Here is a 23,121-nt window from a genome sequence, read left to right on the forward strand (position 1 = left end):
GTCAAGCAAGGCTGCATGATCGCTGCTATCCTTTTTAATCTGTACTTGGCAGATATGATGAAAGCATTCTTTATCCCAGAAGCTAACCCTGTGAGAGTTAATGGAGTAACTGTTGGTTGGCTTGCCTATGCTGATGACTTGCTATTGTTGGATTATACCCCGGCGGGCCTTCAGCATATGCTTGACTCCTTGGTTATCTACTCAGCCGAGAATGGTCTGACTATTAACATCGATAAGAGCAAAATAATGGTCTTCTCAAATAAATGTAGACCGAAGAAATACTCATGGAGCCTCGAAAGCAAAAAAGTGGAACAGGTGAAATCATACAAATATCTGGGAGTTGTTATTGATGAAAAGATGAATTGGGAGGAACAGTGGTCTACTATCAAGAGCAGATGTATTGTGGCTGCTAACACCTTAAGTGCCTTTATTGGTCGCAATTGCTGTTATTCGGTCATTGCAGTTCTTAATATTTACCTTGCAAAAATTAGATCCATGCTGCTTTATGCTGTGAAATTTGGGGGCACAAGTTTGTTAAACGTAGTGTGGTCTTTGAATCTATCCTCCTAAGAAAACTACTACGTCTCCCTCCAAGAGTGAGTGTGGAATATTTGTATTTGGAATTTAATATCAAAAGTTATTTGTATGCATACATATGCCAATGTGTTTTGTCCTATGAGAAAGCTGTCACACTTCGCATTGAAACTATTTTTGTGCCATTTGTAAAAGCATATCTTAATCTGGAAGGTAATGTGCTGATTGGTCCCATTGGTATCATTCAAAGACTACACCGCACATGGACCAATGGGTCGTAACCAGGTACTCTCTCTCTTCTATCTTTTAAAAATGAGACTTAAGCTCAAGGTGCAGGACTACTGCCATGAACAAAATATGATCAATCTAGCATCTAAAAAGTTCAGTGGCAGGTTTCTTGATGAATATTTGAGTAGAGTGTCGTCTCCCTCATATATTCTTGCTTATCCCAATGCTGGCACATTTCATACTTATTTAATGATGAAATTTAATGTGTCTGTTGCATTAGAAACTGACTGTGCTAACATTGGATCCACACATATGTTAAAGCATTGTCGCCTGTGTGGAGTAAATGTTGTTGAGTCCCTTCATCATCTAATGAGGTGCTGTGAAAGTTTAAATGATTTGCGAACTACATGTTTTAAATCTTATAACAATGACGTTGTGATGACTGAGATATCTGATCAATGGATGAAATTTATGCGAGGCAATGATATTAACCTGATATATTTTATTGTTGCATTTTACTTGAAAATTTTGGCAATTTTAAACTGTATTGTATAGGATATGTAAAAATGAAATATGTTTCTTAGATTTTGTGCATTTATGTTGTATTGTCAATGTGTTATACAAAGCCAATTGGCTATATGTATATCTATCCAATAAATAAATAAATATCTGGGTCTGGAATTGACAACCAGATGCGATTATGCGGCTGCTTTTGTGGGGGAAAAGCACAAAGCCATAGCGAACATGTTATCTAGATGCATCAGAGAAGCCTCCGGTTATAGCTTATATGACATATTGACATTATTTAAGCAGAGTTTTTGTACGTCTACTATATGGGCTGAAAGCACAGAGTATGAATGACCTACCCTGGTTAAAGACTATTTAGGGCAACATTTGGAGAAGAATTTTACAATTAGGCCCAAATGTACCCATCGAAATGATCAGGTTGGAAATGGGTCTTGCATCCCTGGTTGCCCTGGTCATGGAAATGCGCTGCCTTCTATATTTGAAAGCAAGACTAACTCTGATTTGCCCATTACTACAATTGCTGGGAAAGGAAATCAGCGCTAATGCTCAACGTAAATTCACCATTATGGCGAATAAGACCTTTGAAGCAATAAATTGGGAACCAAACTGGAATGAAGATTTGCACATGCTAAGGAAGACATTTGTTATAAAACTGGATTGCTGGGATTGGTCTTCCAACTACAATCACCTGGCGACATTGAAGTGTTATCTCATATTGATGGAGAAGCGAACTCATTCATTTAAAGAATCGCAGAGCTATCTTAAAATATGCCTATCTCCCGCACTGCACAGATTTCTTCTTCTGTTACATGAAAATAAACTACCAGTTTGGGCATCTATTTTCCCAGAACTTGCTATTGATAAGGAGGCTAGGATTTGCTGCCTATGCAGTATTGCTGGGAAAATGGAAACTGCTTGCCACGTACTTACTGAATGTCTGGCGCATGACCCCCTTTATGTTTAACTGTTAGGGTCTTTTGTTATGAATCTTGATAACATTCAAAAAGTGATACATTTTGGTGTAACTGCCTAAATACAGATATAGAAAATCACGGTGTAAAGCACTTTATAGCGTGTGGCTTAGCATGATGGCTACAGGGAAACTTGCCAAATTTACCAGGAATTGTGGGAAATGGCCTTTCTGGTCTACAGTGGACTGCTTAATTTTGTATTACATGATGGTCTGCCTTTAAGTAATCTAAGTGTTACTACATTTTAATTGTAATTCATTTGATATATGTAAACTTTTATTGTATATTAATTGTATGTTTTTGTATCTGAAAGTTCTTATGAACTATATGCATAATAAATAAATAGTTCATACAGCCTACTTTCTTCCGTTTCACTTGAGCAATCTCTCCCATACACTTTGATTGGTTCTCTTTGTGTCTTTGGCTTTCACAGATGGGGTATCCCGGGTCTAGGCACAGTTGTCGGACCACACAGGCCACCCATTACAGGGCATGCAACTGGTAAACCTAGGCTTTCTTGCCCACACAGGTAATTCTTTATATGTACTTGTGTGCTGGTTCACACTCACTAGGCTTTTCCTTGCCAGCCTCTTGGCTTGGCTACAATGTGTTCCTCTTTGCCAATCTCTGGATCTTGCCACAATGTATTCTTTTCATACACCTCTTGATCAGTCTCTTGACTTTGTCACCATATGTTCTTTCCAAACATTTCACTTTGTGGTGCTCATTCATTCACCACCTTGCTTTCACACTCTTTAAGATTCAATACTAGCTTCCTATTTAATTTCATAATATTCATTCTTTATTGTACGTGTAGTTCATAACAATTTGTCATCTCATAGGTTTTTCAAAAGGTTTCCTAAGCTTGTAAAAAGCTTTCTTTTTAGATCGTTATTTAACAGTTCATAGCTTCATGCTTTTGCTCACAGTTCATATTGTTTGCATTATTTATTATGTCCCTTTACTTTGGGTTCACTGCATCTTGCACACCATCATTCATTCATTCAGCATTTAATTTTGCCCTTTTTCAGCCCCCAGGAGCGCCCCAGTTAAAGTGCTCTTTCCTTTTCACTCACCAGCCCCTGGTGTCTCCTTTTCCTTTCTTCACCTTCGCACAAGGTTCCATTGGATTGCACACAAGGTTCCATTGGATTGCGAGCCCCACTAGCACTAAGCTCCTCTCTCTCTGTTGGTTGCCGGCAGCTCCACTGGCTTCAAGCAGATGCTGCCGCCTGTCGGTAGCTTCCAGCTATTGAATTTCCAGCTCCTGCTACCGACACCCAATCAGTGAGGCTCCCATCGCTGTGGCCCATTCATGGTCTGCCCAGCCTCGGCTCCACAGTTCCTTCTGGTTACTTGCTCGTGTCCTCTTTCCCGCAGGACCCAACTCGGTCGCCTACTTCAGCACAAGGTGCTCCCCTCAGGCCCACAACAATCGACCTGGCTTCCCTCCTGCAGATCTCTTTTCCGATGCTCTCTCCTCTGCCTTTTATACACCTGCAACCATTTGACAGTTTGCAGGTGTGAGTCCTCAGCTCCAATTGCCTGACCATTACACCAGTCTGTAGACTTCTTCCTTGTGTCATTACTAGAGTGGTGAAATAACATATTAGTGTGTACTACTCCTATTTGCCTCTTCCTCGTCCCAGTACTATAATGGTAAGAATAAGGTGAAATTAGGAAAAATGGTTTGCAATAGCCTATAAAGGCAGGGGGCGGGGGAGGTTGGCTCTCACAAGGAAAAGGGGATACAATGCCGCTCCTGCGGATATCCTCTCCCCAATCCCCAAGGAACCTGCACCCAGGAGATTGTTCCTCGCATCTTCCCCATGGTCAGAATCCAAAAGTGTTTGCCTTTCCCTGGCCACCTGAGCAGAGGATCCAAGGGCAGTAGGTGTTAGGATACCCATGGGTTTCTCACACATCCTCCCTTTCACAACATGTGCTATGCTATGGAGCACAGGGTTTGAAATTGAGGTGGGCTGCGAGTTATTTAGCTCCTGCTTGTAGCCTACAATAGCAGGGTTAGCTGGATACCAACAGCTACCAGGAGCTACTTTTGGCTCCTCAGGCCAACTGATGCTGAATAAATACACCTATGTGAATTGAACTCTGCAGGTTTGGGACAGTTTATAAATGCACATTGGTACACATCTATACAACATTTAAAGCATAAGGGGTCATACATAATGGACAATGTTATGTTTGCATCTTATGTGGACTTTGTATTTGCAGAACTCTGTGCACTAGTTCCTCATTGGTAGCTCCTGGTCATTGGTGAATGCTGAATACCCTGGAGCTGCTTTTAGCTCCTGCTTATACAATCTTAATTTCGAGCCCTGGAGCACATGTGCAAAATAGTAAAAAAGTGCCTTTGGCTCAAGTAAATGACCTACACATGATCACTAAAGCTTATCGCTGTGAAGAGAACACCATGCATTTTTTTCAGTATCTGGGGTTAACGCTCACCTGGTATCCACGGGGACGTCACTCAGCCTGTTCTGACCTCTTATTACCTCGAACCCTTCCCTGGAGGCTACTCGGCTGGAGACTGGGCCTGAAACACAGGATTGGTAGAGTTTAACTCCCTATTGTCTCTGTGTGCTTGAACCCCTTCTTCCCCGGGGTTCAACCCTTCCCTTTGATCCACAGCTCACCTTGTTTTCTTGGATAGTGTGCTCTCCGTCCTGCTTTCAGCGCAGGGGCGCGTTGATTGATGCAGGCTCGTTGCTGCCTAGTTACTTCACTGGCAAGAGTCCGACAAGTAAGTGTAATGAGTCTTTTGAACAGTTCGCTAACTTCGTTCCTTTCCTTCCTTAGATGATGGCCGGCGTCCGGGGATGGCGGCCTGCTGCTGAGATGAGTAGCGCTGAAGGTGAGTGAGAGCGCGATGCACCCCTTTTGTATTTGTATTGAACTGAGTTCTTTTTCTGTGTCTTTAAGGTGCCGCAACATTTTCAGCATGGATGCCGGTTATGAAGAACAAATGCGGTGAGTAAGCGCGGTATGCGGCGCCTCTATATGTTTCCACGCTAACCTGGAGTGTCTTTTCCTTCTTGCAGATGGATGAGAAGTTCCGGAGACAGAGTTCCCCCAGAGCGGCTGGGATTCAGGTAAGCGTTTGAAGCTCGTATAGTCTTTAAAAATAAGCAAAGATTTGCAGAATGCTTAATAATGCCTTTTTTCTGTTCTTTTCCCTTTACCTTAGGAAGCGCTGTGCCGGGATGGGGATGACACCACCGAAGATGCCTGCAGAACAGAAGGAGCGATGAATGATAGGCAGAACCGCCGCAAGGTAAGGCTGTTCCGAACGGTGTTCTTGTTCCTGCAGGAGCTGAGCGCAGAAGAAAGATGCCAGCCTACTGGAGACCGATCCGAACACGGTGAGTGTCACGCTGCAGGTGCAGAAAACGCAAGCCATGTTTCTCAGCCTGGGCGTGGCTTAAATAGTCTCTGGGTATCCCAGGTGTCTCTGGGCTGAACCACACCCAAAAGACTAGACTGCAGATGCAGTTCTGGGAACCGAAATATGTGGGGGCATCCATCTTGTTCCCATCAATGCCCTACAAGTCCAATCCCCAATGTTATCCTATGGGAGTGAGTGAGTCTGGTGCCACAAGCGCCAAGTCTGACTCCAAGTGGGTCTTTGGAGGGATGGAGAGGCCCTTGAGGGCCATGTAGGTGATCGTGGCCTGGCTCCAGCCTGACATCTTGGAGGGCTGAGGACATGAGGGGCAGGAATCATGACACTGGAGCAATTTGTATTTTTAATAACTTGTCAAGCTATGGGTTATCAGAACAATACACTGCACTTTTTTCTAACAAGGTAAGAGTTAGGACTATTTCCTTGGCTGATTGTGTCTCTTGGGGCTTGGTGCCCAATGCATTTCACTATCCCTAACTCTGTGGGCATCACTAATGATTCTAGAATGGCATTAGCATATTGTGTTGGTGTACCTGCAGCTGTCAAGAAACATTTCTCTTCAAATCTTTCTGTAATCATGCACTATGCCACCCTCGTAGCGGGAGCCAGTAAAAGGTTGCCCTCTTGCTCTTTGCTGTAGTGCACCCCTTGTTAAGGTGATAAGCTCAGCTATTTGCACCAGGTATACGTCTGGGAGTTCTCCACTTTTAATCACTGTGTACTGTACACTGCATAACCTGATTTCAGCTCTTTTCTCTCATCTTGTTCCTCAAACAAGAGCGGTCCACGTAGTACTCCTCATTTAAATTTGTCAATGGGATTTCCGACAGCTCTGAGTGGTTTGAGTGCCGTTGTGGTTAAACAGTCATGGGGCACCCCATCTCTCGGTCAAAGCAGCAGTTAGACTGGATTTAACACTGAACATTGTGTGAAGGTCGGATTGGCTGAATTTAACAAAATGAGATCATGTTTAGTAAGTCTGGATGCTGAAAGAAATGTTTTTGTTTCGAGCAACATTGAGGTTGGTGCATGTTGCATTGCCGCAAAAAGTGATCATTCTAGCGCTATGTTCTCAACTTTGCACCACTAACGCATCAGTGGCCACTGACCCCAGGTTTGGTGAAGTCACAGGATCGAACACTGTGCTGTAATACGCATGATGTTTAGTACCATTCTTTCATGTCAATACCGCCTGTGTATATCCCTGTAATCTGGTAACCCAAGAGCACTTGCTAGGGCTTATGTCATTACCACAAAGGTTTTCTCTGTCATATCCGACCACTGCAATGTGTTTGGTATGTGCAAATGAGTCTTGCACTGGTTTCACAATCTTGTCGTAACCTAGTATCCACTGATGGAAATGCAGAGTTGCCCTCAAAAGAGACCTCATTTGACAAGTTGTGGTTGGCCTGGGCAATTTCAAAATGACTTCTGTACATCTATCTGTAATACTCCTACTCCCTGCTGATCCATAATGCCCTTGATAATGCACTTTGTATCTACTGCACTGCAATTTTTGGTTGAATGCCCTACTCCCTTTCTCTGCCAGTGCGTTCAACAGCGCCATCTTGTCCTATGTTAGACCTCGTTGGAAGGCGGCGTGATTAGTAGATATCCACCTATTGTAATAGCACTGAATCTCCTGGGAATCGAACATCATCTGGGTCATACTCCTATGCCCCGTCGCCTTTCCTCCATACTGTATGGGCGTCCCTCTCTATGGACGGGAGACCAGAACCTTTTTCACCAGAAAAATAATCTTCCCCCTTCAATTTAAATGCGCGCAGGGGCGCGGCCCTGGGAGCATGCGCTCCCTCGACTCCTTTGGGTTATCTCTGACTTCACACTTTCTTTCTCCTCATACATCTCTGATGTCTCCAAAAAGTCAAACTTTTTACTGCACCTCATTAGAGGTACTCTTCCTTTCCTCTCCTTCCCTCAAAAGCTCACGGTCTCCCAAGCTCTGGTTCTCTCCAGAATGGATTACTGTAACATCCTCTTTCTAAACCTACCTGCCTCCACTCTCTGCCCTTTACAACTAATCCAGAACAGGACTGTGAGACTTGTCCTTAGCCTCAAGCCCTGGGATCGTATCGCTCCAGCCCTAAAATCCCTTCATTGGCTCCCATTGGATGCAAGGATTACATTTAAAATCCTCTGCATTGTCCACAAGGTTTTCTGGGGCCTGGGTCTAAAATATCTTCAACTATCCCTCCGTAAATACCTCCGTGCTCGAGCCCTTCGCTCTTCTACTTCCAACTCCCTCAGGGTTAATCGTTTTGCAAAGAAACGAGCTGGGGGTATCTTGGTCTTCGGCGGTGCCTCTCTTTGGAACAGCCTCTTACGGAGAATTCTCATTTTATGGATAATTTCCCTCACCTAGTGAGTCCCCCAGCAGCGTTGCTGGATTTCTGGAGTTATTTATTCACTTGGTAAGAGTGTGCCTCTTTTTCCCACTCTTGCCTGTGTTTTTGCCATGTGTATTTCATCTGCTTTCGTGATTGTGTACACCACTTCAGTAGCCCCCTTCTTTTGTGTGTTACACAGCACCTTCAGTGCAGTGACACAGGCTTTGTCTTTTACACTTCCCACCGACTCCATTTCTGAGGCTGACTACTGTCCCCCAGAAAAGGGTAAAGTTGCCATTAACTTTACTTAGTCATTTAACCACAGATCCAGTACACCCCATTTTACATGGAGTACTGGAAAGGGTTAATCCTTAGCCCTTTTTATCTGTACCTCCTAGAGCATTGTTTTGCTCTTTTAACATTTAGACTTGGCTGGTGGCAGTGGTATCTACCCTAACGTTTCTACCGCGATTATACTATATAAACGTGGTATTGTTTTAGGCTATTATATTAGCCTCGAACTTAAACCCACTTGACCATATACTTTTTCTTTTGGCTCCGGTTGGGTTTATTCGCCATTTCTTTTTGTTAAAGTCCTTCTTGTGTTTTACTTTCCGCTGCAAACCAGGTTTGCCTTCTTTGTTCACTGTCTTATGACGGGCTTCTGCCAAGAAGCCCTCCTCCAGGCGCCTCGGTAAGGGAGGGTTGTAGTCACCCCCTGCACAGGGTATCCTAGGAAACCCAAGTCGCACTTTGCCATGATTGGCTGAGGTGGTTGTTCGGGCTGGACAACCCCCCTGCTGCGTGATTGACAGCCAGGCTGTGTGAATGGGGGATTTTCGCATAAAAGGCAGGTCTCTTGGGCTAGAAGTCGGAGTCGCCACTGGAACTGCAAGGAACCGAAGAGAAGCGGAGAAGAAGACGGCTGCTGCAACTACCCCGTCGCGCTGAAGCCCTGCTGCAGTCCTGAGCTATCTACCCTTCGACGACCAGAGAAGATCCAGTCCGGAGTCTTCTTCCCTTGAGCCTGGTGGGATAACCAGCTCATCTTCCACAGCCAGAGGATCCTCTTCTTGGTCGAAATCGCTGCACACTGCTGTAGAGGTCTGGATAGCCATCTGAAGAGCCTCTAGTGTTTTTAAGGAGTGCACCTTTTATTCACCGTCGCTGCTGCCGGCCTCATCCCTGTGTGGTGCAGACCCCTCCATACGTCCTCCTTCGTACTGAAGCTCCAGGAACCGTGGGTCTGCAGGAAACTACCAGGAACAACTGCTGTGGCACCAGCTTCTTCATAGAATAAGGTACTGTGTTCTGCTTGAGGAATTGGGGTGAATCCCTTTTCTTCGCCTCCAAGGCTTGCCCTTGTCTTCCCTCCTTCTTATAACTTTTGTTTCCTCTGTTGACAATATCTAAGTACTCCTGGCTACGTTGAATCGTGAACTGCTTGACTGTGTGATCCTCGACAACAGGAACCCCGTTCCACTTGACACTGGCTCCGGCCTATTGACTCTTGAATTTCTGTCTGAGTGTTCTCTGATTCTGTCTGCCTTGACAAAAGTATTGGCTGTGATTTTTGCCCTCGACTCTCTCTGGTTAACTCAGGTGCTAAGTGCGTTTTTGCCCTAGTAACATTTCTTGCCGCGGATACGCGATACTTTAGTAAGACCGAACTGTCAATACTGTCAAAAAGTTATCGCATACGTATTCCTGGTAACGTCTTTTGTTTCACAGCACTGGTCCGTTAAAACATAGGGTACTTACCTTGAGTTAGTGTACCAAAGTGAATTGGTTGGTTGTAGTGTATTTTACGTGTGATTTTTGAATGAATAGAAGTGTTGTGTTTATAACAAACGGTTTAAAAATAAATGTACTTATATTTTTTACCTGATACCTTGAGTCAGTGTTTGCTTGAGTCACAGTAATTGTGGTCCCTTTGTGTAATCTCTGCAACTGCTCATAAGATAAGCCTGGCTGCTCCACTACTGCTACCACTTTAACATAGTAGTACAGGCTTGTATCAAAGGTAAAACTTGTATTGCCACCTGTAGTCTTAATTGTGTGTAGTGGTCCCTAAGGGCACTGCACAGGATTCTGCCTAACACAGCTTCCTAGCCACCTTGAAACTTGAGGAAAACCATCTCCGTTTCCGGAAGCACCTCAAGACCTTACTCTTTGCCTCTGCCCCCATTCTCCCCTGTTGATCTGTTTCTTCTCTTGGTATCGTGCACCTGGCCACCCTCTGTCATTTGGGCCCAGGTACCTGGTCACCCTGCCACCCTCCTGTACTGCCTCCAGGCCACCCCTTGCATTAGTGCTCTGTATCTGTACCCATACAGCCCCCTCCCACTTCTGCACTTATCAGAATTACTTTATCTGACTAACTTTCACCTGCCACTTGCTGGCTGCACTAACATGGTTTATGGCTTTTATTTATTTTATTGTATTATTTATTCTGTTCTCTCCTTTGTTCTGCACTTTCCACTCTGCCCCCCCCCCCATTCCATGCACTTCCCCCTTTTCCATCTTCCATGCACTTGCACTTTAATGTCACTGGGCCTATTAAGATGGCTTCTTTTTTTTGTTCTCCCTTGTTCCCCTCCCTTTTTGTCTGGTCTTGCTCTGAAATGCTTGTGTATGAGCGCAATATAAATAAAATATAATTTCATTAATTTCATGGTCTCGCCAGGGGTTTGGGCCAGGATTGGCTTTGATTTATGTGTCTCTTGGGTTTTTCTGCTTGTGGAAAGGGTCCACAGGAGTGCTGCATGTGATTGTTTTCTGGCATCAGAAAAAGACGGGCAACTTGTTTGCAGAGCAGTACATCGTCTTTCATGCCGACAATGGTTCTTAGGACCATCCTCCCTTCATGCCGACAATGGTTCTTGGGACCATCCTCCCAAGTTCCTGTCTGATGTTGCTTAGAACCAGTAGGTTTGGCCTCGTGGTCCTCCAGCCGAGGAAGCCCTCAGGAATTGGGTGGTGACAGGAACACTGAAGTTTTGCTTGAAGAGGTCTAGACCTTTTCTTGGATCTGAATCTTTATATCACTCTTGGTGGTATTGCACTGGGACCATAGACTGCCAAGGCCACCATTGCCAGATTAATTTGCATACGTCTCAGTGGGATACACCCTGCATGATCTTTCCATTCTAGGGCATCTTCATAGGCATTCCATCAACTCAAAGTAAGCATCTGTAGCTAAACAATGTGGTGTGCCCATTTCTGAGATCTACCGATGGTCACTTGGGATTCACCACAGGTGTTCTGCAAGCATCATTTTCTGGATCTTTCCCTCCTGGTTGGATTCTTCTTTCAACCAGGCAGGGTTGCATACCTTATTTGTTTGAAACCCCCTTACACATACGTCTGCTTTTCCCCAGCAGTGTTTTTCTGTGTAATCTGTCTCCAACAAGTTGGCAAGAGGGTGGAGGGGGAGCCTAATGGGCTGAAGAGTAAGACCTTTCCTTCATAGCGATTCAGGTGCAGCCGGTGGCTCTTTCGTAATCACAAATCCCGGCCAGCCATCCCTTGATGCATATGCCAGTGTTATTTTTCCTCATGCTTGGATTAAAATATAGGCAACTGGTGGTTGGGGCATGGTTATATAGGGTAGCATGGTTATCCAGGTGTGCAATGGAGGTTTTGCATACCTGGGTTCTGCATTCTTAATTCTATTGCTGCTTTATGCAGCATCTTTAGAGTAGTTTTTCAGACCATTATGCTGCAGGAGCAGACCTGTTCCATAAATTGTGAAGGAGAGGAGAGCACCTGAACCAAGAGTATCTGAATAGCAATGAATGTTATTTTTAGTTTTGGTTAATTGGTGCTGTAAGTACTGCCTATAAGCCAAAACTGCCATAACAAGCCCAGATACTAACACCATTTGTCAGCCGTTGCCATTTTATGCTTCTCTGTATGTATTAGGAGATGTTGTACTGTGACAGTGCCATAGTGCATTCACTTTAGAGTGCCGACTCCAAATATGAGGCACAATATTCTTTTACCGCAACCTTGTGTTGAAAGGTCTTCATCTAATATCAAATTGAACCTTCAACTTGTAGGTTTTCTGAAGTTACTTTCTTCGTCAAATGTGGTACAGCCTATTCCAGAGTTGGGATTTTTGGACTCCCAGATGTCTGCCTCCTTGTTTGAAATGTTTCAAAGTTTGTTGGTTCATCAGGTGTGTGTTGGTTGACCAAAGGTTCCCGGTTGATTTGCTGGTACTTTCACGCCCGATTAATGGAAATGTAGGTTTGGCTACGGAAACCTACATATACATAGCCTTAGCTATGGCTATGGCTATGGGTTTGCTTTTAAGGGTAGGAAACTGAAATCTATAACTGAGAACCAAATACAGTACTGTGCGACTGAATGCGTTTCTAGATGTTTACCTGTAAATGGAACATGTTTTCTGTCAGTCTTCGTTCACGCTTTCATTTTTTATTATTTTTCTTCCCTTCGTGTACACAACTGTGCTAACAAGAAAGATCCAAGCATGGTCCTGCTCTGGATAATTTACTTTAGAATGTTGTAGGTATTTTTAGGTTAAAGAGCCCAGTTCTAAGTTCACCCCTAAATGTAATAAAGTAAATGGATTTCTGAGAATGGCAAGATAAAGAAAAAAGTAAAATTCAGATTTTCTAGATCTGCAGTTTCTTTTGCGTATGGCAATTGCCCAGTTTCCGTTGGTTCTTTTTCTCTAGTGAAGTATTGCCATTTTTGTAATCCTCCTCATTCACGTGTCCCATGTTGCAGGTTTTGGTGCCTCTCATTTTGCTCCAGCATTTACTGAGGACGCTAACGAGAAGGGGTGAGCAGCCACTTTCTACGCTGGTGCAGTACGGAGTGATGTATATTGAGGATGCTGCTGCAGATTACATAATCAAACAAGGAGGATGGGTAAGAGTTCAGAAATCGGTTTTCTGGGGATTAATTCTATTTATGTTGTGGACTGTCTTCTCCACCCAGCATGTTATTTTTCAGGTTGGCCAAGTGGGATAAGCCACAAATGCAGACATCTGGTGCAGCACAATCGACATGCTTGCAGTGCGCACAATACAAATGCCAATCTCAATTTAGCAGGATCAGTGGAAGCTGAAATGTACTCAGTTAAGCCATATCTGTGCATATAAAACTGTACAGCATTTTGCACAATACAGCCACTGTACCAAGCAAATAATAAAGTAAGAAATAAGCATGCAGGAAATCTAATAGCAACAAGCAAAGCGGGTACACATACAGTTGCACGTCTGTATCTGACCTGAGAACATGTCCCGGATTACCCAACTCTGGAATAGTTAACCAGCTCAGATTGTACACATGCACACACCAGCCCAAACCTGCACCCATCTTCCCCATGTGCACCCATACACAGCTCCACCCACAGCTGCCCTCCACACACACAACTCCAAAACCCAAACAGTGTTCCCCAGAGAGCTCACCCTCCTCTCTGACACATCTACCCCTTTTTCATCTCTTTCTCGTGCACTGCTTTTGAATGGTGTTCCGGCTATCAGAGCAGTTTTACAGGTGCAGTGAATTAGGGGAACTCAATGGTAGCCATAATATAAGTGAGCAAGTCAGTGGTTTCTCCCCTGTTCTACGCTCAATTGATATGGCTTTTTTCCAACTGGTGGGAAAAAGAAATGTTCTGACTGGTGTCCTGGGCCAAAGTCTCATATATACCAATCTAGACAATATCATACTATAGCACTTAGCAATATATAGACACATAACTTCAAAGCAAAAGTTCATGTTGTGCCTTTTGCCCAGATATGTAGAGAAATACCTAGAAAATAAAATCACACTTGCATGCACAAACTTCATGCAGGTACTCCCTCGCACAGTCAGTTGGCTTCAGGCCCGGTAACAGGCTGAATATCCTTTGTGTTTGATTGGATTCAGCCCTGGCTCAGCACTCGCAGCTACCTTTTCCTGATGTTTCCCAGAACTGAATCATTGTTGCTCTGCAGTTCTGCCTTTCAGCGTTTGTAAAAATTGAAACGTACACAATATTGAAAAATTAGTGCTTGTAGGAAAATGAAACATGGAAAATATAGCAGACAAAGGTTGCGGAAAGCGAATGAGTTGGTCTCCCACCTTCACACAGCGATTGCAGGAGATGCCTTAGTAGCAGGCTCAACCACATGCCCATTGGCAAAGATAGCAAGCGGAAGAACCGACAAACGGCGAAGGTCGTGAATTAGAACAACCTTTATTAAATCGCTGCAGTTTAAAAACACAATCTTGGTTCCCCAGTAAGGTAAGGGCCAGCGAGGCAACATAACATGTTTTACCACGTACTTGTGGCTTGATCACAGTTGCTCCTGCCAAGAAGGGCAAGCCTATTTCAACACACATAAGTGATAAACTGTGAAAAGGTGACTTACGTGGCATATTGTACAACGTTCTGGCATGTTGGTGAAGACTTAACATCAAGTGTGTAATGCATGATTCTTAACATTTTCATGATAATACAACCTACAAAATATATATTGTTGTAGTTTGTGCCCGGCAATGCAACTTAGTTCTATTAACGCATTGCATTCATATGCGTTGGCAATTCCTTCATTTATCAGTGCACAGTGCGCTTCGGCAACCACAGCAGCTGCATATTTTTTCACGAGTTAAAGCGTACACTATAATTAGTATAGTGTGTCGTGCAAAATATATGTAGCAAACTTTTACACAATCCCTCTTTTTCAAACATATAATGTGTATTGATAGACATGTTTGTTCTTTATTATGGAGCCAGGATTATTGGCTTTAAATAAAGTGCTTGGTGCCAGCTTAATTGAAATACATGCAAATACCACAAATGCAATGCACACATATATTATTATTATTATATAAATAGAAACATATAAGTCATAACTGTCAGAGCAATCGCATGTGTAAACACAACGCACTTGCGGATAGTGTTGGGCCTCAAATAGGGGTTGTGGTCTCATATATACTAGTGATACATTTACATTTATGGACAATCAGATCAATATAATTGTTGAATACATGATGTTATACTGTTTTGTTCTTAATTTTGTGTGTGACAGATTAAAAGTATGTGAAAGATGTTATACTATATCATATTTAGTATCTAATCCCATAATAATGCAGTATCACCCTTCAACAATATATATAAAAAGTATCATCTATTGATTCGTTATTTGATAAAGTGCATTGTGCTTTCCTATAAAATTGGACCCATACATGGTTTTTAAAGTGCATAGAACATTCCTATGAAATTGAGAGCTCACACAATTTTTAAAGTGCATAGTGCGTTCTTCTTAAATGTGCAAATATGAGGACCAACCCGCCCTGCATCGCAGTTGTAAACCTTTCTTATAAGAAAGTGCAACTGCATCTATAAAATTAATATCCCACACAGTTCAATAAATGCAAAATACATCTTGCATTAAATGTAAAACAATTGGGTCTTATATTTTCATATGCTCTGTTTTTTGGGGCCTAGTGTATTATCTACAGATTATAGATTGTGGTAGTGCATAGGCTGGCTTTTTTTCCCGAAAGAAGGAACTCATTTTGATAATACAGCCAAATAGTTGGATAAGAACTACATCTTAAAATATTGTTGTTCAAAAAATGCCATAAATCAAGAAAGTGAAGTAAATGTGTGTAAAAAGCCCTAGGACGGAAAGGCAAGGAACATCAAAAGTCTAACAAATTTCAATTTCTAACATTGTAATTACGGTATTCAAGACCCCCAAAAAAGTATATAGTTCTTCATCAACGTTATGGCCGACAGGGTTTTTTTCTCTCGAAAACAATAATGTATTTTGTTTCCTCCTTCCGCAGTAATCTTTCACTGTCTCCTCCCCTCAGGCCAGTTGTTATTTTGTGAATGCCAAAGAATGTTAAGGTTTTGGGGTTTCCATCATGAAATTCCGAGAAATGTTTGGCCATAGGATATGCACAATTCTTATTGATGATGACTCTTGTGTTTTGTAAGATTCATACTTTTATTTACACTGGTGCTTCCGACATACTAATAGAGGCATGGACAGGACAAGACATAGACCAATAGTTCTTCACATGTGATCTTGCCCTTAATTTAGATTGGAACTTTTAAAATCTGATGGGTGTAGCTATTACAGTTAAGTGCATATTTGCAGATTTTACATCTGCTGCACTTGAAAAAGCCATCACCCCCACTAGAGAGCCAATTGCTACCTACATTGGTGTCATCTGGAACCATGTAGCTATTTACTACTAAATCTTTGATGGAGATACTTTTACGAAAAGTTATGTCAGGGCGGTCATGTAACAGTTTTCCTAAGTCTTTATCAGCTTTTAAGACTTTCCAGTATTTATTTACGAGGTTTTCAATAATTTGCGAATGGCTTCCAAATGTTAAGATCAGTCTTGTAGTATTTTCTTTTATTTTGCTTTGCGATATCATGCTTTGATTAACAATTTGTCTGTCCATGTGTTACACTCACCAGGTTCCCACAGGGGCGTCGATCTGAACTGGCCAGCTGTTGTTTCCACCAGTGAGACGCGTAGTGCTGAGATGATGGACTGGACTGGCCCACCCAGCTTCGTTTGTTTGACTCGTAGGAATATCCTTCTGTAATGGAGAAAGGGAATTACCTACCTGTGGAGTTCGCGCGCTAACCCCACCTTCCCCTCTCCCGTAGTTCTTCCCACAGGTCACTTTTGGATTCCCTCTATGCTCTCGCCTGGTGGTTTGGAAAGATGAGCTCTCCATCCTGCTTCGAGCGCAGGGGCGCGTAGATGACCAGTTTCTTCACTGGCGCGGAGGAGTTGGGGAGTTCCAGAACGGTATTGACTCAAAGAATGCCGGCAAGACGCCGTAAGTCTGTAGTTCGTAATGGTTCAAAACACGTCTGACCTTCACTCTGTCCAATTCCTTTTAGGTTGCTGTAGTGCCCTTATGAAGAGTTCCACGTGGCAACCGGTAAGATGCAGGTAAGAGTTTTTACTATCCGGCTCAGTTCGATACAATGGTGTCAATGTATAACATGTGGCTTTTCCCCCATTCAGGCGCTGATGTGGTATGAGGTCTTGGGGATTGATGCCTCCAGCGGTAAAACCAGGTAAGTCTATTGGGAAAAAATCGGTTTCCCCTTATTGCGCCTTGCTGTTCTGTTGTTTCCCCATAGGGGCCGGGGCACGGCGGAGATGCAGTGGAGGCTGCGCCGACCCGAAATGAGGTAAGTACCCCCTGTGGTAAATCAGGTAAGTCTTGGGGGTAGCTTGTACAGTCTTAGAGTATCCCCTTGGCTCAACTTGCTGTTTTTGTCACCTTAGGTGTCGGAGAGCGGCCGCGAGATGGAGAAGAGCATGATGGAATGCTGAAGTGCTGCAAGGCAGGTGAGTACAGCGCGGCGCTGCAGGATGCGAAGTAAGGCATTTTTAAAGACTTCTTCTCCAGCTCCGTGGCGTGATGGATCAGGATTCAGGTAAGGATTAAAGGTAAAACTCCTGTTTTGACCTTTCCTCCTTCTTTCTTCTTGTTTCCAGGAGCTCCGGACTCGAGGCGGGCGTGGCTGAAGACTGGAAGCTGCTGCAGGCACGGTGAGCGTTACGCTGCTGGATGCAGAATAACGCGAAGCGTGTGCTGCTGTCCGGGTGTGGTTTAAATAGCCTTGGAAGTAGTCCCAAGTAAGTATTCTTCCACAGCCCCACCCGAGTAAAAAGTAGTCCCTTAGGTAAAATAGTCCCTCCTAAGCCTCATTTGGCTTGTGGCTTCTTGCAGCATGGTCTGCATCAGGTAAGTTTGCAGCATGGTCTGCATCAGGTAGGTTTTCTACTATGAGCCTGGCGCCATAGGTGCCAGGACTGCACCCAAACTGCCCCTAGCTGGGGTTTTTGGGCTTGCTCCAAATGGCATGATGCCTGCTTCTTGGGTTGCTGGGCCTGGTCTGGTTTCCCGGGGGCAGGCATCATGACACCATGTCTCGAACTTTTAGCTATGACCTTTCAATTACTTTCTTTGGATATTGTTGTCTTAGGAAGTTTTGAGGTGTGACTTGACTAGCCGAATCAAAGACTTTAATTTCACTACAGTTTCGTCTAATGCGAATAAATTCACCATATGGAATGCTCCATAAAAGATTCTTGGGATGTGCGCTGTTAGCATGCAAGGGGACGTTGGCACCTGTGATTTTTCTGTGTAGCTCGCATCCAATTTTTTGTCAAACAATTTTAACTTGTACACCCAAAAATGTAATCGACTGTTGGCTATGGTGTTCCGTGAATTTGAGATTTAAATTGTTCTTGTTCAACAACCTTACAAATTCACACCAAGATTGTACAGTACCATTCCAAATGACAAATAGGTTGTCTATTTAGCGTAGCCATAGTATTATATTCTTTGTGTATTTCTCATTCTCTTCTGCCCACACAATAGATTTTTCCCAGTGGCCCATCATTAGATTTGCGTATGATGGTGCAAATATTTTACCCATGGCTCTGGCGAAATATCTCATTGTTAAAGATAAAGATGTTGTTCTCCAAACAGTTTTATAATTTCAAGTACCATGTTTGAGTGTTGTAAATAGTTGAGCGTGCGTGTGCTTAGGAAGGTTTGACATGCTTTCATATCATCATTGTGTTGAATAGACATATACAGGGATACTACATTCATGGTCGCTAGTATGTATGTAGGTTCCCATGGAAGATAGTCTATCTTGGATAGAAAGTCAGTAGTGTCTCTTACATAAGAGGGTAAGGTAGATACAAAGGTGCAAAGCACTTTGTCCACGAATTTAGATATGTTTTCGAGGAGTGATCCGCAGAGGGTCACAGTAGGTCTCCCTGGTGGTTTAGTGGGGTTCTTGTGGATATATATAATTTTTTTTTTTTTTAAATGGAAAAAATGGGTAGGGGTGTTTCACAGGGTCGGACTGGGGCTTGCAACTGTCTCTGGCACCAGTGAAAAAGTGGTCCACAGTTGCAAATGGCAATTCATTCCTTTAGTGACAGACTGTTTGAAGAGTACCCAATGGTTAAAATGTAAGCAAATGGTGATATTTAAAGAATATTTATTCAGCATCAGTGGTCAAAACTACTAGCTGCATAGTGAAGAACTCATCAAACTGGCCCATTTTGACCAAAAAAACTGGCCCACACTAGCACTTTGCATTTTTGATTCGGACATTGCCCTGTTGCCTTACAGGTTAGTTCGAGCCTGGCGGATCATCAGTTGGCGAGGGGGCATCAACCCAGTGTGGTCCCCTCACCCATTATGAATGGTGAATAGTGAAACACTGAGCACTACTTCAGCTGAATTTTTTCCAGCTGAGGAATTTCTCCTGGCCTGGCTGCACTGTCAAAGGGAAACACGGTTTCCCTTATTTGAATTTTATTTTTAAAATGATATAGTTTATACATAAACTTTTCATTTGGATTGCATAAGACATTTCACATTTGGGTTAGATAAGGCATATCAAAAAAAAGAAAGAAAAAAAGAAAAAACAAAAAAAAGAAACAAAAAAGTCACTTTAAGTAGCTTGGGTAAGCTCCAAAATATTATCAAGAAATTGTGCAACTGTATACATCAACTTGTTATTTTGTCCTTGCAGGAGTTTTAGCCATCTGGAGTCGCCTTGTTCTTGTTGAGAAATCCTAAATAGGTCTCCAAAGAGGTTTCTCTTGTCGACTAGTGCAGGGCATATCATGATTAGATGATTAAGAGACTCTGATGTCTCTTTATTCTTGCAGAAGTGACAGAAATATTCCCCTTTTGATAAGTATCGAATTTGAGACAGTCTTTGTCTGGTGGGTAGGTAGGATATTTAATCGCAATTTCATGAAAATTGTTTGTATAGTTGGGTCTGGAAAAAGTTCCAAATAATGTGGAAGTTCATTCAATGCTCGTATGTCGATCGGGCATTGTAGATTCATTGAATAACATGCCTTCTCTCCCATTGGTTTCCCTTTGACAGTTCAGTTCCCCAGCCACACATGCTCACTGAGGAATGCAAGGCTGGGGGGCAGTTTACTATGCAAGCCTTGCACAGCTCATTGGAAATGCTGGCTGGGGAACTGCATGTCTATATGTGCGAGGGGGTGCTCCTGCTCCTCCTCGCACATAGGGACAGAGCAGCCTGGAACGGGGCATTTCGGCACCCACACGCAGGCCCCTGCATGCATGTTCAGTAACCAGGAAGCTCTTACTTTCCGATTCCTGTTCATGATGCAGGAGCTGGAGTGCTGGGGAGGAAACATCAGGACCGGGACAGAAGGTACATTTATGTTCATTTAAATGTGTATGGATGTGTGTATGCTTGTGTTATGAGTGAGTGGTGCTTGTGTGTGAGATAAAGTGCTTGCTGTGTGAATGTGTGTTTGTGTTGATCCGTGGAGCTGCTTTTGGCGAGTAGGGAGGGAGGAGGGTTGTAAAACAAAGGCATTTTAAAAATGCCTTTGTTGCACAATCTCCCTATCCACCTGCCAAAATCGGTTCTCCTGGTGCTGTGGAGCACAGGGGACATGGATGGTATTTTATTACTGGACATCTATCATAGATGTCCAGTAAAAAATATCATGCCTGCCCTCTGGGCCCCCCCAGTGCAAATTGCAAACTATTTGCCTTTTTACACGATTTTCTTTTAAAAGTATGCTCTAAAATGCAACGTTTTAACCCACTATAAAAATATTCCACGGGAACCCCCCCCCCCCCCCCGAACGTCCCTTGATTGGTTCGGGCTCACTCGCTATGCTCGGTTGCTATGGCATATCTGGGGGAAATATTTATGCCACTCCACTTCAAAAATTCACCTGCCGCCACTGGCCCTGCAATTTTGCTGGGAGCAGGGTGGGGGAGCACAGGGACCGTGCTGGGAGCCATGGGGCTGGGTAGGAGTGGGATGAAGGAGCCCAGAGATTGTGATGGGAGCAGGTGGGGGAGCCCAGGGACTATACTGGGAGTGAGGTGCGGTGACAGTGCGCAATAGTTCATAGCCATTTGGACTTGCTGTTCATTTGTAATTTTTGAGATGGCACAGCCCGCCCACATTTTGCTCGAGGGTGGAGGGGAGGGGGACTCGGGCCTAAAAGGTTTGAAGACCACTACTCTAGAGTAACACAATTACGTTTGTATATTCACTTGGAGGGTACATGCACGGATACTCGCTATAGAACTCGGCCAACGTCAAACAAAACTATACTACACTGGTCAGCAGTGATCCATGTGAACCTTAACCCTAATTTATCAAACCATGTAGAAGTCTTATACCAATTGGTTGTTCAAAGTCATAAAACAATATGTTTGAAATACAAATAGTTGAATTTAACACAGCAAGCCTCTGGGCTTTTTCAAGAATTTAATGTTAAATTGATATACATAACCAGCCGACACGGGTTTCCACCTCTAAAACGTCCTCATCAGGGCTATGTCGCAGAATATTGGTTTCTTCTGAGTTCTGATGTTAAAGTCCACAAACACTTGTTCAACATGAGGTCTGCAATCAATCTGTTAGAAGTATGTCCCCAAATGGCTTAATTCATAGTTTCTCAATGTAAGATATAACATGCCATCCTCTCCAGCTTGTAGCTTCCGTCTTTCTTCAATTGTTTACTGGTATTTTCCAAATGGTTACAAAGGTTTCCGTACATTTTTAAGTAATGACGCCTATCTTCATGTTGGAATAGCCATTTTGAAATTCCCAATTTCCAGTGTGTTTATCAAGCACACTGCGTCTGCATTCAGAAATGCGGGCAATCCCGTGGTCTGTCGTTGCGGTACAACAGACTGCAGGGTTGCCCTTATTTCTGAATAGATATTTCTCCTCTCTGAAAGGGGTGATGTGAGCTAAAACGTGGTTGTAGGCTCTCCTGAGTGGAAGAAATTTCATAGAACAGGGTATTTGTCCCACGTTCGTTCTCTGTAAAGGGGCTCCAACGCTCCATTTCAAACTTCTAGTTCATAGTCTCCCTTTCTCCGACTGCTGCCCCCTGCCCACTCTCTAAGATAACACAATGGTGCTCATGAAGAGCGAAGGAATGGGGAGATCAAGCCAACATATGTTGGGGTTTGGAAGGCCCCCTTAAAGCATGCTTGCAGACTAGCTTTCCCTTTTATTTTTGCTTATCTCAGTGAAGTTTCTCAGATTTCACCGCTGCAGATGTTAACACTTGGAACAGGGGCAACATGGACTAGGATAAGAGAAGTCGCAACAGTGAGGAACTTTTTAATTAACCTGATTAATCGGATGAGGCATAATTCAGGAAACAATAGACCAGAGCGGCCAAATTTATACATAAATAACCCACAAATTCCCCCCCCCCCCTCCCAATCACACACACACAATCCATGTTCGAATGGATTGTGTCCTCCAACATATTCCCCTTCTTTGATATCTCGTCCAGCTTCGGCTGCTTTCAGAAAAGAAATTCTCGGCAGAGGGCGCTGTTTGTCGATGGCGTCGAGTCGATGTCTCTCGAAGGCCTCCATCGAGGGTGATGTCATCGGGTCTATAAGTAGCACGTGTGGCACCCGTTGTCCTCAGTTCTGTTTTTCCTCAAACATGTTTGCTTCAGAGACTCAGCGTGCCTCGTTAGTATTTACTTACTACGCAGTTCTTCAAAAATCAAAATAAATCATTGACAATGTCTTTGTCAATTGCCCCCTCCTAACCCCCCCCCCTACCCCCCACTACACCTTGGTCAGGTTTCAAAAGGAAGGGAAAATTGCAGGTAGGCCGTAAAACTAAAACTGGTCGTTCCTCGACTGTCGAGTCTGGAGATCGTTCTCCTCGATGTGAAAAAAACAAAAAAGATCAAGAACCCATAATGGCTCCCGCCACTCGTCCTCGACGAAAGGATCGTAGAGACGGCACCATCGGTCGCCATCTTCATCGTCAGACGAATCCTGCAGAAAATGTAAGTGCCCCACAAAACACTCTTCATCCGCTGAGTGAGAGGCATTTAGAGTGAAAATGCTAGAAACTTTCGAGAAGGTCAAGCCTCTATCCGCGCCTTCTTCGGAAGCCAGACGAGAGTGGTCCCGTACCGACACTTGCGTGCCCTGGAGCGATCGAATAAAGACCCATTGAGAACCTTCAAGGTCTCCGATGAAAGAAAGTCACATGAGTCGTGACGTGCA

General features: G+C 43.6%; 1 protein-coding gene across 2 annotated transcripts in view; it reads left to right on the forward strand.

Moving 5' to 3' along the window:
• BCL2L13 (BCL2 like 13) overlaps window positions 1-23,121 on the forward strand; it is a 624,222-nt gene that overhangs the window by 386,564 nt on the left and 214,537 nt on the right. For both annotated transcript variants that reach the window (XM_069628661.1, XM_069628662.1), the window contains one exon: window positions 12,789-12,932. In XM_069628661.1, coding sequence (XP_069484762.1) covers window positions 12,789-12,932 — 144 coding nt within the window. The remainder of the gene's footprint in view (window positions 1-12,788; window positions 12,933-23,121) is intronic.

This window comes from Ambystoma mexicanum, chromosome 12 (genome assembly GCF_040938575.1).
Source record: "Ambystoma mexicanum isolate Mex_15411 chromosome 12, UKY_AmexF1_1, whole genome shotgun sequence".
NCBI classification, from domain to species: Eukaryota; Metazoa; Chordata; class Amphibia; order Caudata; family Ambystomatidae; genus Ambystoma; species Ambystoma mexicanum.